This window comes from Echinops telfairi, unplaced genomic scaffold (assembly GCF_000313985.2).
Source record: "Echinops telfairi isolate 266 unplaced genomic scaffold, ASM31398v2 ScPeMD7_655;HRSCAF=1070, whole genome shotgun sequence".
NCBI lineage: Eukaryota > Metazoa > Chordata > Mammalia > Afrosoricida > Tenrecidae > Echinops > Echinops telfairi.
Window position 1 is genome coordinate 34,755,729 of NW_022104553.1, and position 16,879 is coordinate 34,772,607.

The 16,879-nt window shown below is 38.8% G+C and overlaps 1 protein-coding gene across 5 annotated transcripts in view; it reads right to left on the reverse strand.

Moving 5' to 3' along the window:
- Nucleotides 1-9,477: 9,477 nt before the first annotated feature.
- The window catches only part of LOC115870330 (zinc finger protein 383), a 68,550-nt gene continuing 61,148 nt past the window's right edge, over nt 9,478-16,879 (reverse strand). For 4 of the 5 annotated variants that reach the window (XM_045292904.1, XM_045292906.1, XM_045292903.1 and 1 more), the window contains exon 5: nt 9,478-11,287. In XM_045292904.1, the coding sequence (XP_045148839.1) occupies nt 10,116-11,287 (1,172 nt within the window). In that variant the 3' untranslated portion in view covers nt 9,478-10,115. The remainder of the gene's footprint in view (nt 11,288-16,879) is intronic. The other variant, XM_045292907.1, reaches the window with a different exon arrangement.

Here is a 16,879-nt window from a genome sequence, read left to right on the forward strand (position 1 = left end):
ATGGGTTAATGTTGGACTTGTGGGCTTGGGCAGCATTGGGTTGGGATGTTTTCGTGATGCACCTTTTCTTTACATAAAACTCTTATACGTCAGTCGCCGTGGATTTGTTTCTCCAAAGTACCCAGACTAATACACCCACTGAGAGAAGTTGCTATAGGTCTCCAACATCACAGCCGAATACAGGGCCCTCTGATCAGGATTCAGCTGATGCCACTCCTCTTGGCTGAAGCCCACAACCAAATCCTTGAATAAAACAGATCTCTGTAGAAGCTGAAATCATTGACATTGAGTCATGGGGAAATTTTTTGGTAGGGATGGATGGGCATTGACTTTTAAAGTGTTCATAGGTCAGAATTTACAATGATAATTTATCCAAGATTCCTTTTATCATCTAGCTCTGTGCTACAGAGAAAACAAAATTATGTTGAAAGTTGCCCATTGTCCTTTATATTTTGAGTCAACAGATACTGACTGATGACCCACTGTGACTTTGGCCCTGTGCTGTTTACTGAGGACACAGTCACAGATGGCTCCTGCTTCACGATGTTCGCACTCTAGAACAAGTAGATCAGCATGTGCAACATCAGGGTGACGGGTCATAAGAGCTGTAAAGGCAAGACATTCAGCTTGAGCATGAAGTACGAACTAAATAATCCATTATATTGTTTTCAGAGCCTGGTTTGACTTCAGAGCTTAGGGATATATGAAACTTGGTCTTTTCTGCCAGAAGGTAGGGAAATGATGAACAAACGCATGGAGGCAAAACTGTGATTCTAAGGGTAGAAAGTCACTTGAAATAACAAAAGAGTGTACAGAAGTTTGTGAACGAGAAAATTGATTGTAGAACAATGAGAAATTGATCAAGGAAGACGTGTGCATAGAAACCATATTCTAGAAGATGCATGGTGAATTTCTTATATATAAAGTGGTCAATAGTAACTAAGCTTAGTATGAAAAGTTAAGGTTGTATCCATATAATAACCACTAAATAATATTGCAAAGAGGTATACTTAAATGAATTATTTTTTTTAATATCAGAGACCAAGTTATAGCTATCAACACACATATGAAAAAAGAAACTTAAAATCAATAGCCTAACAGCACCTTCAAGAACTGGAACAAGGACAACAACACAATCCCTCCAATAAAGGAAGGAAAGAAACCATAAGGATTAAAGCAGAAATAAATGACATGGAAAACAAACAAACAAACAAAGGAAAAAAGTCAACAAAACAAGAAGCTGGTTCTTTGAAAAGATTAACAAAATAGACAGACCACTGCAAACTTAGCAAAGAAAAGATGCAAATACCAGAATAAGAGGTGAAAACAGTGACTTCACAATAGATCCAAATGAAATAAAAGAATCATAACACTATTATGAAAAACTATACTCAAATTTGACAATCGAGAAGAAATGGACAGATACTTAGTAACACACCACTCACTCAAATTATTTTAGACAGATATTGAAAAACTCAACAGACCTATAACAGAAGAAAGAGTAGGTCATTAAGAAACTACCAACCAAAAAAATCCCAGGATCAGGCGGTTTCACAGGGGAATTCTACCAAACAATCAAAGAAAATCTGACATATACACAAACTCTTCCAGAACATAGAAAAAGACAACAAACTCCCAATCTCATTCTATAAAACCAGTATAAGACTGATACTCAAACCAAGCAAAGACCCCACAACGATAGAAAATTACAAACCAATATCCCTCATGAACATAGGCTAAATTCCCCAACAAAATCCTGGTCAATAAAATACAGCAGCATATCAAAAAATTAATTCACCGTGACTGAATGGGATTCACTCCAGGTATACAGGGATGGTTCAATATCTGAGAAACAATCAATGTAATCCACCACACAAATAAGGTAAGAAATAAAAACTACATGATTATATCAATAAATGCAGAAAATGCATTTGACACTATTCAACACCCAAACACTCAACAAAACAGAAATAGAAGGAAGGTTCCTCAACATAAGAAAAGCTATATATGAGAAGCCAATAGCCAACATCATGCTCAGTGGGGAAAAGCTAGAAACATTCCCACTCAAAACAAGGACCAGGCAAGGATGTCCCCTATTATTCAACATCATGCTGGAAGTTTTAGCCGAAGGCATCAGACAACAACAACAAAATCAAGGGAATATAAATAGGCAGAGAAGAAGTAAAACTCTGTATTTGCAGGTGATATGATCCTATATATATAGAAAACCCAGAAGTTTCCACAAAAAGCTCCCTGGAAACAGTCAAGGAATTTTCAGGGTAGCATGATACAGAGTTAATCAGAAATCAATTGGGTTCCTGTATGCTAGCAAAGAGTTAATGAAAAGGACATTAAATCAATACCATTTACAATAACCATACAAAAGATGAATTACTTAGGAATAGACTTAACTAAAGAAACAAACGAACTATACAGAGAAAACTACAGAACATTACTACAAGGAACTAAAAAGGACTTGCATAAATGGAAGAATATCCTATGCTCATGGATAGGCAGACTTAATACTTGGCTAGTGTAAATTCTTTGTATCTTCTGGCAATGCTATACCGAAATCAAACCCACTGCCACAGAGCACGGTCCAATTCATAAGGAAGGACCTTGTAGGAGAGACTGGAATGGCCCCTTTGGTTTCTGAGGCTGAATGTCTATGGGCACAGTCTTATCTTTGTCGTGCTGACCTTGATACAGTCACTTGTTAATTTTAAAATTAAAATAAGCAAATAAACCCCCTTTGTACTAATTTTCCCTTCTACTCTCATGTTAAACTTCCCCCCCCCTATTTTGTCTCTATGAATTTGCTTATTCTGTATATTTCATGTAAGTAAAAGCATATTAATCCTTTTGTGTCTGGCTGAATTTTACTTAGCATGTTTTAAGGTTCACATATGTTGTAGTATGTATCAGACCTTTTTATGACTGAGTAATACAGCTGGAAATACATATCTCACTGTATGTATGTGTGTGAATATATATGTATATATATATATAAATAAATAAAATAAATATATATATTTACTTACAGGTTAATGCTATTTATTTCCACCTTGAGGCTGTTGCACATAATGTTGCTATGAACATTGGTATACAAATAGATTTGAGTCCCCAGTTTCTACTCTTTTGGTATATGTATGAGTGGCATTTCTGGGACATAAGGTCCCGGGTAGAGCAAATAATTTGCACTTCACTGGCAACCAAAGGGCTATTGATTCAAATCTGTCAACACCACCATAAAGACCTGGAGATCTCTTTCTATAAAGATGACAGCCAAGAAAACTGTATGAAACAGTTTTACTGTTAACACATAGGGTTTCTACAGTTGGAATTGTTTCAACAAGGTACAAAACAACAACAGCGTGGTCTTATTGCTTAAAGTCTTGAGGAGTCATCAAACTATTTTCCACAATGGCTGCATCATTTTACATCCTCAGCAGCAATGCACAAGTGTGGAATGCTGAGGGACTGGATGGAAATTTAAGTGGCCAATTTCTCTACGCTTCTTATCAGGGGGGTTGGAAGGCTGACTCTAATGGGGGAGAGCTCCCACAGTTATGATGGAGATGACTCCCAATACACATTCTCCAGACTGAAAAACGTCCCTCCACAAAAGTGCCACTTTAAGGACGTCTCTTGCTTGTGTCTAGCTGCTCACTATGTGCCCAGAGGCTATCTTTCTCAAAGAATGGTCAGACTCTATTGTCCATCCCACCCAAAGTGCAGGTGACTCCTTTCTGATACTGATCACAGATTGTTCCCCTGGAGAAAGCTTAGGGATGTCCAAGGTTGAGACAGCTCAGTGACATGCAAGGTTAAGCCATTGACTTAACTCTAGTATCCAGCCACCCTATTACAGATGTGCCTGCCACAGGTTTGCAAGCCCCATGACTATATAAGCCCGTTGGAAAATACATTCACCCTCTTGATCCTGACATCAGGAGGAGGCCCTGTGCCTCGCTGTTCTTATTTTCTGTAATCGCACAACCGCTCCTAGGGACCAGTTCATTTGTGGTGCCTGATCCCACACACAAGGTTTCCACTTTTTTTACATTCTTACCAACATGTTTTTTTTACTTTGATTATAGATAGACATCCTTGTGATTGTAAATTGTTATTTCAGTATGGTTCTGGTTTGCATCTCCCTAAAAACGAATGAAGGAGTTCTGCCCGTGAGTGGGTTACATATTGGACTCCTAACTGCAAGGTCCATAGTTCAAATCCCCTAGCCACTCCATGGGAGAAAAACGAGGCTTTCTGTTTCAGTAAAGATTTACAGACTTGGAAACCCTATATAGGGTCATGAGGAGTCAGAATCTACGTAGTAGCACTGAATCTTTTTTCGTGTGCTTATGGCAATGTACATGAGTCTTCTTGGAATAAATCCCCTTGCCCAATTACTGAGATGTCTTCTTCTTAATTGTAAATAAGTTCTTTCTATACTCTAGATAGTAAACTCTTATCAAATGTGACTTGTAAGTATAATTTACCCATTCTCTCTTCCCCTTTTCATTTGTTGATATACTCTTTCATGCACATCTTTAAAAAAAAATCATTTTATTGGGGGCTCGTACAACTCTTATCACAATCCATCCATCCATCCATTGTCAAGCACATTTGTACATCTGTTGCCATTATCATTCTCAAAACATTTGTTTTCTGCTTGAGTCCTTGGTATCAGCTCCTCATTTTTCCCTTCCCTCCCTACTCCCCCCTCCCTCATGAACCCTTGATAATTTAGAAATTATTTTGTCAGATGCACATCTTTTTTATGAAGTTCAAATTATTTGTTGCTGTTTATATTTGTTGAATCCAAAAACCTATTGTGAAAAATAAGGTCTTGAAAATTTACTGGTTTTCCTCTTTTATGGATTTAGTTCTTATATTTAGGTCACTGATCCATTTTAGGCTAATTTTCATATATATGGTGTGGGTTAAAGGTCCTATTTCATTTTTCATGTGTAAACTTAGCTGTCCTAGCACTACTTCTTGTGGAAAAGACAGTTATATTTATATTTACACAATGAGTAGACTTAGCACCCATTTTGAAACCAACTGCTCATAGTTTTTTAACTGTATTCTAGACTCTCAAATTTTAAATATGTGTACCATTATGCCAATATCAGGCTGTTTTAATTTCTGTAGTTTTGTTGTATGTCTTGAAATTGGGAAGTATGTGTCCTCAAACTTACATCGTCTTCAAGATTAGTCTGGCTTTATGAGACCCCTTTGTAATTTACTATGACCTTAAGACATTTCTATTTCTGCCAAAATGCTGTTGGGAGTTTTGACAGTGATTGTTTTAAATCTGTAAACCATTTTTGGGTAGCACTGACATCTTAACATTATTAAATCTTCCAAATGTGAGTATGGAATGGATTTTATTTCCATTTATTTAAGTCTTTCATTTCTTTCACTATTAGTGTTTTGTGCACAAATTTTTCACCTACATGGTTAAATTTGCTGTAACTTACCGCTGAGTTGGTTCCAACTCATAAGAATTCGATGCACAACAGAAGGAACATTGCCTTACCCTTCTATCTCCTCACAATTGTTATGTTTGGGTCCACTACTGCAGCTACAGTGTCAATCCATCTAGTTGAGGATCCTCCTCTTATTTAGTGACCCTCTTTGTTACCAACCATGGTGTCCTTTTCTAGGATTGGTCCCTCCTGACAATACATCTGAAGTATGTGAAATAAAGCCTCAGCATCCTCATCTCTATAGGGTATTCTGGCTGTACTTCCTCCAAGATAAATGCGTTTGTTTCTCTAGTATTCTTTGCTAACACTATAATTCAAACATCAAAATTATTTTATGGTTTTCCCTATTTAATGCCCAGCTTGCTTTAGGGCTCAACGTGGTCCATCCCACATTTTAAAAATTATTTTCTCTTTATTATGAATTTTCTGATTTTGAAAGAGACAAGCAACATGGTTAAAATCCTTATTATTGTTATTATTATTATTATAAAGAATGTACTAGATAAACAAGTGGCCATCTAGCCCAGAAGCAACAAAGCCCACATGGAAGAAGCACACCAGCCGGTGTGATTAAAAAGTGTCAAAGGTATCAAGTATCAGGCATCAAAGAACAAAAAATAATATCATTGTGTGCTCACCTTCCCAATACGATCGCTGAAGACAAATGGGTGCATAAGCAAATGCGGTGAAGAAAGCTGATGGTGCCCGGCTATCAAAAGATATAGCATATGGGGTCTTAAAGGCTTGAAGGTAAACAAATGGCCATCTAACTCAGAAGCAACAAAGCCCACATGGAAGAAGCACAGCAGCCTGTGTGACCATGAGGTGTAGAAGGGATCAGGTATCAAAGAACAAAATATCAAATAATTGGGAATGAGGGGGAGTGCAGATTGGGGACATAAGACCCATTTGTAGGCAACTGGACACCCCCTTACAGAAGGGTCACAGGGAGGAGATGAGCCAGTCAGGGTGTAGTGTAGCAACAATGAAACACAACTTTCCTCTAGTCCCTAAATGTTTCCTCCACACCACCCCCACTATCATGATCCCAAATCTACCTTATAAATCTGGCTAGACCAGAGAATGTACACTGGGACAGATAGGAACTGGAAACATAGGGAATCCAGGACAGATGATCCCTTCAGGACCAGTGGTGAGAGTGGTGATACCAGGAAGGTGAGGTAGAAAAGGGGAACTGATTACAAGGATCTACGTATAACCTCCTCTCTGGGGGATGGACAACAAAAAAGTGGGTGAAGGGAGACATGGACAATGTAAGATATGACAAAATAATAGTTTATAAGTTATCAAGGGTTCATGAGGGAGAGGAGAGCGGGGAGGGAGGGGAAAAATGAGGAGCTGATACTAAGGGCTCTAGTAGAAAGCAAATGTTTTGAGAATAATGATGGCAACAAATGTACAAATGTGCTTGACACAATGGATGTATGTATAGATTGTTGTACAAGCCCCCAATAAAATGATTTTTTTTAAAGAGAATGCACTGATGAAAATAATGTAAAACTTGACTAAATATTTACTATGTGAGAGGAATAGTTCTAAGTACTTGGTATTTATTAATCCATTGAATCTTCACAGCAAAACAATACATAATTATATATACTTGTACATAAGAAATAAAACAGTATTTATATAAGCAAAATTGGAAAAATATAGGGAAGGATAAACAAGTATTTGCTAACAATAGTTACCTTTGTAGTATGAGATTGGGATTAGGACTGTTGATTTAAAAAAGAAAGAAAAATAACATTTTATAAAAAGAATATGTAGATAATTTCAGCATTTAAAATACATCTTAAAAGAAAACAAAATCAAGCAAGCATTCAAAAATAAATTTTGGTTTTCTTAATCAGAGCCACTTTTATAATTGCAAAAAATTGGAGCTAAAAACGTTCATCAGCATGAGCATAATGCATGAACATAATATCTATATTTACTGAGATGGAAAACATGATATATTGTAGCATGTAAAAAGCACAGCATATCTACCATGATTACAATTCCATAAACCAAGGACCACATGGCCAGCCCCACTATGAGACATGACATCCCTCACTGACCCATAGCCCTACAGGGGACAACACCGAAGACACAGTGTGGGAATTGCGCCCAATCTGATCCCGCCGCACCTAGGCAAAACACTAAGGGGGTGCAACAGATCAGCAAGGGAACGGAGCTGTGAGGTCCCCAGGGAATGCTGAAGGTTGACTTTGGGGCCAGGGTGTGGTGCCCCACAGACTGGACTGGAAAACACTCCTAAAGGCCAACAAACAGTCCTTGAACTAACTACAGGCTTTTCTTGTTGTTTTGTTTTTTTTGTCATTGGTTTGTTGTTGTTGTTTTGTTGTATATTGTTGCTTTGTTTTGCTCTGTCTTGTTTTTGTGCATGTTATTATCTCCGCAGGTCTGTCTAAATAAGATAGGCTGGATGAACAATCTGGAGGAGAAAACAATGGGATCGACAGTTCCTGGGGACATGGGAGAGGGGGAGGTGGGGGGGAAAGGTAGTGGTGTTAACAAACCCACGGACAAGGGAACAACAAATGATCCAAATCGGTTATGAGGAGGGTGTGGGAGGCCTGGTAGGGCATGATCACGGGTAATGTAACCAAGAGGAATTTCTGAAACCCAGGTGGGGACTGAGCATGATAGTGGGACAGGAGGAAAGTCAAAGGAAATAGAGGAAAGAGCTGGGAGGCAAAGGGCATTTATAAAGGTCTAGATAAAGGAATGTACATATGCAAATATATTTTTATATCAGGATGGGGAAATAGATCTATGTGCATTTATGTTTAGTATTAAGGTAGCAGAAGAACATTGGGCCTCCACCCAAGTACTCCCTCAATGCAAGAATACTTTCTTCTATTAAATTGGCATTTTATGATGCTCACCTTCCCAACACAACCGCTGAAGACAAAGCTGGTGAACAAGCAAATGTGGTGAAGAAAGCTGATGGTGCCCAGCTATCAAAAGATATAGTGTCTTGGGTCTTAAAGGCTTGAAGGTAAACAAGCAGCCATCTAGCTCAGAAGCAACAAAGCCCACATGGAAGAAGCACACCAGCCTGTGTGATCATGAGGTGCTGAAGGGATCAGTTATCAGGCATCAGAGAACAAAAATCATATCATTGTGTGCTCACCTCCCCAATATGATCGCTGAAGACAAACTGGGTGAATAAGCAAATGTGGTGAAGAAAGTGGATGGTGCCCAGCTATCCAAAGATATAGCGTTTGGAGTCTTAAAGGCTTGAAGGTAAACAAGCGGCGATCCAGGTGAGAAGCAACAAAGTCCACATGGAAGAAGCACACCAGTCTGTGTGATCACGAGGTGTTGAAGGGATGAGGTATCAGGCATCATCAGAATAAAAAAATGAGGGGGGAGTGCGGGGTGGAGACCCAAAGCCCATTTGTAGGCCACTGGACATCCCCTTACAGAAGATTCTCGGGGAGGAGACAAGCCAGTCTGAGTGTGATGTAGCAACGATGAAACATACAACTTTCCTCTAGTTCCTAAATGCTTCCTCCACACCCCCCACTATCATGATCGCACTTCTACCTTGCAAATCTGGCTAGACCAGAGCATGTACACTGGCACAGATAGGAACTGGAAACAGAGCCGATGATCCTTTCAGGACCAGTGGTGTGAGTGGCAACACTGGGAAGGTAGAGGGAGGGTGGGTTGGAAAGGGGGAACCGATTACCAGCATCTACATGTGACCTCCTCCATGAGGGATGGACAACAGAAAATTGGGTGAAGGGAGATGTCGGACTGGGCAAGATATGACAAAACAATAATTTATAAATTATCAAGGGTTCATGAGGGAGCGGGGAGCGGGGAGAGAGGGGCAAAAAATGAGCTGATGCCAGGGGCTTAGGTGGAGAGCAAATGTTTTGAGAATGATGACAATGGATGAACAAATGTGCTCTACACAATTGATGTATGTATGGATTATGACAAGAGTTGTATGAGCCCTTAATAAAATGATTTTAAAAATTCCATAAACCAAATCTGATAGGATTTTCTCCAAAAAATTGAAATTACTGCACTGTACTTGGTATTATTCCAAGTATCTCGGCATTTTAGTGTTTTATGTTCTTCTAATTAGTATAAATTTATAAAATGAAATAAAAGCATTAACACTGATTTAAAAAACAAAGTTATAATTCTACAAAGAATTTAGAAATATAAGTGGGGTTCCAAAAGCTCCTGGAAAAACAAAATGAAAAAAGATTTTTCCCACAAACCATTTGAAGTCCCTTGTACTAAAGGCAACAAAATCTAAACAGCATCTAGCTACAAGTACAAATACATGTATCAGGAGGGAAGATAACCCTGAAACACAAATGTAAACAATATAACATAACAGCAGGAAGGTAAATAAAACAACTGAGAAGGATGGTATTGAGTCAATTATAAGGGATATGATTTTCAGGGAAGGAAGACAAATGGTCATTTAGGCCTTGATTTTTATTGTAGAGTGAAATACTTCTGCATTAAAGCATATAAAATACAAATTTTGAGACTTTAAAAATATTTGGAGAATGTAACACTTATGCATGATTTTAAAAAATTAAACTATTAAGGTGGGAAGAGCTTTACTTTTTATTCTCCATCAGTATGAATTCCCTGATGACGAATGAGGTCTGAGCCACTACTAAATGTCTTCCCACAGTCTTTACAGTTATAGGGCTTTTCACCATCATGTATTCTCTGATGCCGAGTAAGGTTTGAACATTTATTAAAGGACTTTCCACACTCATTACATTCATATGGTTTTTCGTCTGTATGAATTCTCTGATGCTGAAAAAGTTGTGAATTCTGAGTAAAAGCCTTCCCACATTGAAAACATTCAAAGGGTTTCTCACCGGCGTGGATTCGCTGATGTTGGTGAAGTTGTGAACTCTGAGTAAAAGCCTTCCCACATTCCTTACAATTATAGGGTTTCTCACCAGTGTGAATTCTCTGATGATTGGTGAGTGCTGAGCCACTACTGAAGGCTTTACCACATTCCTTGCATTCATATGGTTTCTCACCAGTATGGATTCTCTGATGCTGAACAAGCTTTGAACTTTGAGTAAAGGCTTTGCCACATTCCTTACAAGCATAGGGTTTCTCACCTGTGTGAGTTCGCACATGTTGAAAGAGCTGTGAGCTCTTTGTAAATGCTTTCCTACAAACTTTACATTCATAGGGTTTTTCACCAGTGTGAATTCTCTGGTGGTCAATAAGATTTGAGCAGTAACTAAAGGCTTTTCCACATTCTTTACATTCATAGGGTTTATTCCCAGTATGAATTCTCTGATGTTGAGAAAGGTATGAATTACAACTGAAGGTCTTTCCACATTCCTTACATTCAAAGGGTTTTTCACCCGTATGAATTCTTTGATGTCTAGTAACATGTGAGCCACAGCTGAAAAATTTCCCACATTCCTTACATTCATAAGATTTTTCACCAATATGAATTCTCTGATGTTGAATAAATTGTGAGTTTTGGCTAAAGGCCTTTCCACATTTCTTACATTCATAGGGTTTCTCTTCATTATTAACTATTTGATGTAGATTAAGAAACGTGTGTTGAGAAAATATGGGCATGTATTCAGGACTGAAATATCCCAGATTTCTTCCCAAGTGGACTCTGTAGTCCAAGATATCTCTAAAGTTGGAGTCTTCCAGGCCCTGCTTTGTAAGTCCAAGTATATCCCTCTGGCATGATTCTATTTCATACACTTCCTTCTTTAGAGATAATAACTTGGTTTCACACATTGATTCCAGATCTGAAAGAAAATGAAATGTTAAAGATTCTTTTTCTTCTTTGGTTATAAGTTCAACTTTTATAACATAAATGGAGAAATTAAAGTGAAAATAATATCTAGTACTAAATGGCATGCAGTTAAAAAAATGTACCTCTATAACCCAAAAAGTGGACAGAAACTTTACAGAAATTAATGAAATATAATGCAGGAAGTAGAAGAAGGAAACTATGGAACTATTACTACAATTGTTGTGGGTTCAGGTAAAAGGACCACTACAATGTCCAGTTAGAATTATGTGAAGTCTTTATTGTATACCAGGCTAGGCCGGACTGCAGGGATGGGGACGTTCAAAGGAACTAGCCAACAGACTGCAGTGCCTGTATTCCCTGGCCAAGCCTTTTTATATTATTCAGGGAGGGTAGAATACAAAAAGCAGAAGAAAAAGCAAGTTAAAATACATATATCACTAAGTGGTATTGACAGAAGTAAAAGAAAAGTATAGGTAAAGGTTCAGGTGCCTTGTTTTATGATCCTATTCCTGGATTTTCTCTCCAGCTTGTCCTCCTAGCGGGGATGGGAAAGGAACACTCCAGGTCCCTGGGAGAAAGGCTTAAGGTGCTCTTGATAAGGAGAGAGGGGTAGTTTAAACAAGAATTGCTTAAGGGCACTTACAAACCTGCATTCCATTGTGATGTTAAAACAGATGCCCTTAAGCCAAGCAGAGGGCGCGCAAAGGGAGGTGGGGTGGGGAAGATGCCCTTAAGGGAAAGTGTTCTTGTCAGTTCTGCTTAAATGTGTTGATAGGAACTTGTCTACTTCACAATGATTCTCAAATATGATGTGGACCAGAATCATCTGTAAAGCTTAGTGAATGTACAGTACTTAAGACTACTTTCCATATTGAATGATAATTATAACTCACTGCCATAGGTTCAATTCTGGCTCAAAGTGACCCTATAGGCCAGGCTAGAACTGCCCCTGTGGATTTCTAAGACCAACTCTTTACAGTAGAAACCCTTGTGTTTCTCCTGAGGAGCAGCTGGTGGTTTCAAACTGCTGACCTTGTGGTTAGCAGTCCAAGCGACCCCTATGCCACCATTCAGGGCTCCTGAATGATGTCAAAATTAAATTACATATAGGCATGCATGTATTTGTGTGTGAGAGTGTGTGTCATTATATTATATGGAGCATAAAACATGGAAAAATTTCCCTTCGATTAAAGGTCTCCTAAGAGCGATAAATGCACATAGGGGAAGATTCTTAGGCTCTATAATAAAGGATATAATGACTAAAATATGAAGAAGGTAACAAAGGGTTAGCTACAAGGGCAATTGGCTTGATGTGAATCTAAGGTTTTAATCTACAGTGAACCCTCGCCACTTCGCGCTTCGACTTCCGCGGCTTCACTCTATCGCGGTTTTTGCGTAACAGCGCATGCTCTGTCATTACTGCCATTGATTGGCTCATACTGTACACGCTTGATAACATAAATAATAAATAATAAATGATAATTGTAATGTCCAAAATGTTTTACTGTATTTTCCCTTTTTCGTTTAATAAATTGTGTAATACGAGTGTAATGGTGACTAAAGGGTGTTTTTTCATGTCCTCTATGCTCTAACTACGAAAATATTTGATTTACAAATAAGGAATCCTACTTTGCAGAATTTCATTTATCACGGTAGGGTCTAGAACCGATTAACCGCGATAAACGAGGGTTCACTGTAATTTGATGTGAGTGGTTATTGAGAAAGACTCTCCCATAACCAGAATATGTGATATACTGGGATTTTGTTGAAGAATATGTGAATATACTGGGACTATGTGAATATACTGGGATTTTTGTTGAAGAATTCTATGACGCTTATCTTGGAAGAGGAAGAGAGATTGCTCATGTACAACATCAGTGACGGAGAAGGGAGGTGTTAAAGAGTTTTAGAGGAAACAAAGTAAGACAGTAAGTACAACACACCACCCTGAAAAGATGCCAGCAGTTTGATAAGAGCTGAGCCCTATCTTTGAACGTAATTGGCTTTTTGTTTTATCCTTCATTTTGAGCTCTGGTGGCATAGTGGATTACTGCCAGGTCAGCAGTTTAAAACCACCAGCCTCAGGAGAAAGATGAGGCGTTCTAATCCCATAAAGAGTTACAGTGTTGGAACCCAAAGGGGCAGTTCTTCATTGTCAGGTTCTTAAGAATCAGAATTAACTTGATAGTAGTGAGCTTGTTTTTAGTCTGGATCTTTCATTTGTAAAAGGGAGATAATCCTCCATTTGCTATTACTGGGAGGATGAATACGGAGAATGTATGTTTGTGACTTTGAGTAAAATGTTGACTATCTAATAGCTATTATTGTGGAAGAATTTCTTATCCAACATGGGGATATTAGGTTTTCCCTATAAGTCATTAAAGTGGAGCCTACTAGAACATCTCAAGGCAGAAATGGGGAATTCATTTGGGGAGAATTATGTTTCTCTTATCCTCTTTTGGATAGCTCTGCAACTTTCATTTAGTTAAGTTGTTTAGTAATCCTCCACTGCCAAGGTCCTCTCTAAAATCGGAATCACCTCTTACCTAGCCTACTGATGAAGCCTAACCCAATCTCCCACATTAAATTATCATACTGTTTAATCTAGTCAGGGACCAAAAGAACATTTGGTCCGACTTGTTTCCTGATCAAAACCCAACTCCTCATGATCACCAGTGATGGCGGAATGATGTGATTCCTTCCTCTCCAACCTTGTACGATACTCAATTGTCACTTGCTCACAAAGCCCAGCAACACGGCTTTCTTTAGTTCTTCAAAAACCCAAGTTCTCCCTTCTTATCCGAACCTTTAAGAATTTCTTCTGCTTAGAATTATCTTCATTAATCATATATTAATTAACAAGATCTACTAGTAAGCTTAATACTAGAGCAATTCTGTAGTACTGATGAGCATGAATGATATTCTAATAGGTATGTAAGAGTAAAATGATGTAAAATATTTGTGATTTATGTTATTATAAAAGTCACAGGATCTGCTCATACTACTATGGTTTGTTTGGTAAATACATACTAAAAGAAGAAATACTAATTTTTAATTGGAGGTCACTTAAAATTAAGGTATCTTTTGTACTAGTCATTCAAGTTCATTGACCTCTCCAATTCTACTAAAAGGAATCCAAAATTTGCAACATTTAATAATATGATGTTTCTCCTCTCAAATCATCCAATGGCTTTACATTTTACTCAGAATAAAATTCATAGTCCACACCAAGGCCCACAAGACCCCAAGAATGAACAGGCAATACTCTGACCTATCTCTGAAATACACACAGAGATTTATTCATACTTAAATACGGGTGTGAAATGCTGGGAGGAAGAATGTAGTCATAACCTGTTTAATTTCAGGGGGGCTATTGACTCGGATCATATCAGCACTCTCAATCGTTTTTACTACTTTGGACACCAACCACTCCTCCCACAGCAGGATTTGGCAATCAGTTGCAATGGCCACACAGAACTTAGAGTGAAGTGCCCGAATAAAGGAAACTACAGGCTATATAGCTTTGTCTCCGGCTCAGCATGCTACTCTCAGGATTGGGAAGAATGGGAGCAGATGCTCCATTCTTCGGTGTCAGGCCCGTTCTCTCAGCTCCTTTGGGTTATGGGTGGCCTCCTCTCAGCCTCTGAGGATAGGTCTCCTCTTGGTCCTCTGAGAACAAGCTTCTCTTTTATCCTTCAGGGCAGGCTCCGTTTGACCCTCCTGTCTGTCACTGGGTTCCTTCCAAACAGGTCTGCCAGTTCTGCCACTGGGTCCTTTCGAAGCCCGTCCATCATTACCTTCCGTGTGACAGACCCTGACCTATGTTTTAGCTCTTTTAGAGATTCCTTGCCTTCTTTTTCTCTGTTTCCTCTCTTCCTATTTCTGTTTCTGAAATTTCTGTGGAGTTGATTGCCTATAGACATAAACCACTGGTCAATTACAAGGCATAGCCTTCCTGCCACAGTTGTGAATTGATTAATCACCTCTTCGTAGGTTACACTTTTCATTTAAAGGGTACACTATATACCAGTCACAGGGCAGGCTGCAGCCCCGAACCAGACAAAAAGTACCAAACAAAGTTGTTTAATGTTTAACCAGGAAATGTAATAAATCCCTGGGACAAGAGTGGGAAAGCTCGCAAGCTGTTTTCTTAAAGAACCAAGCCTAAAGATCACACGAAGGAACTCAGTTCATCAGAGAGGCTGTAGTAGTTAAGATGTTATGTCAACTGGAATTGATATGAATGTACAGGGGTGAAGTCTAATTTCTCAATCAGGTTACAATCTGATGATGCCTCCTGGGGTGTGTGGCTTTTTCTAAAGAGAGGCAGTGAGAACGTCTCCTTCCTCTCTTGCTCTTTACCTTCATTCTTGCTGGGACTCTGGAGCTGCCTCCAGAGGTAGCCCCAGGTGGGCAGTTGACCCTGAGAGTCAACCTCCAAGCTGCCTCTGGCCTGCCATGTTTCCACCAACCTTGGATCCATGGGACTCTCTACCTGCCAGCCTGTGACCTCCCTGCATCCCCCTTTACCTGTCTGAATCCTTGGCCTTCAGCTCCGCGACTCTGAAGACGGACTCCCTCCACCTAGTACTGGACCCAAGACTTGAGCTGGAATGGGTTGGGATCCTTTCTTGACATTAGGTTACTTCTTGATATAAAGTTCCTTCATATAGATTTAAAAATGAGTGTCACTGGTTTTGGTTCCCTAGACTACCTATTCTAACAGGCATTTTCTACATATGCATATACACTTCCTCGATAATATAGGCTTCAGAAGTACAAAGCTTTGCATTTTTTTTCTTAAGTAATATAACCCCAGCAACTAGACCAATGCTTGGTATATGGTAATTGCTCAGTAAACACTCTTTTCCCCCTGTCCTGAATCTTTCCTTCTTTGCCACCTTTTCCTTTTCAATATAGACATAAACACAGTTTCCCCAACATTGTGTCTACAGGTAATGCTAGGGATTGAACTGTGGCCCCCACAAATACATGTTATAAATCCTAACTTGTATACCTCTGTTTACAATCCCACTTAGGAATGAGTTTTCTCACTAAGGGAGGCGTGTTAGTGTAGGGTATGTCTTACGTCTATCTTCTGCGATATGTAAAAGCGCAGACTGAACAACCAACCAAAACCAAGTAGAAATGTGGAAGCTAGATGCTGTCTCGTAAAACCCTCAAGAACTCGAAGAACAAACATTGAAAAGAGAAAAGAACATTCCTCTAGCGCCATTCCTAAGCTTTCCCTTAGATGTAGTGCCCGGAATTTGGACTTGTAGCTTCCTGAATGGTGAGATAATAAATATGTTTGTAAAAGCTATCCACTTGTGGTATGTCTGTTATAGCAGTGCTGGATAACTAAGACAGACGCTAGAGATGGTAATCATTTCCAAAACTCTAGATACTATTTCAATATGAATTAAATTTCACTTCTACTTATTTACCCACTGACATTCTGTTCACCTCTATCTGACCGTTTTTTCCTTTGATCAGATTCTACTTTGCAGAACTTATTTATGGATATATTTTAACACTACTTCAGAGTCTGAATTCTTAATAGCTGACATAATTAGTAAACTTT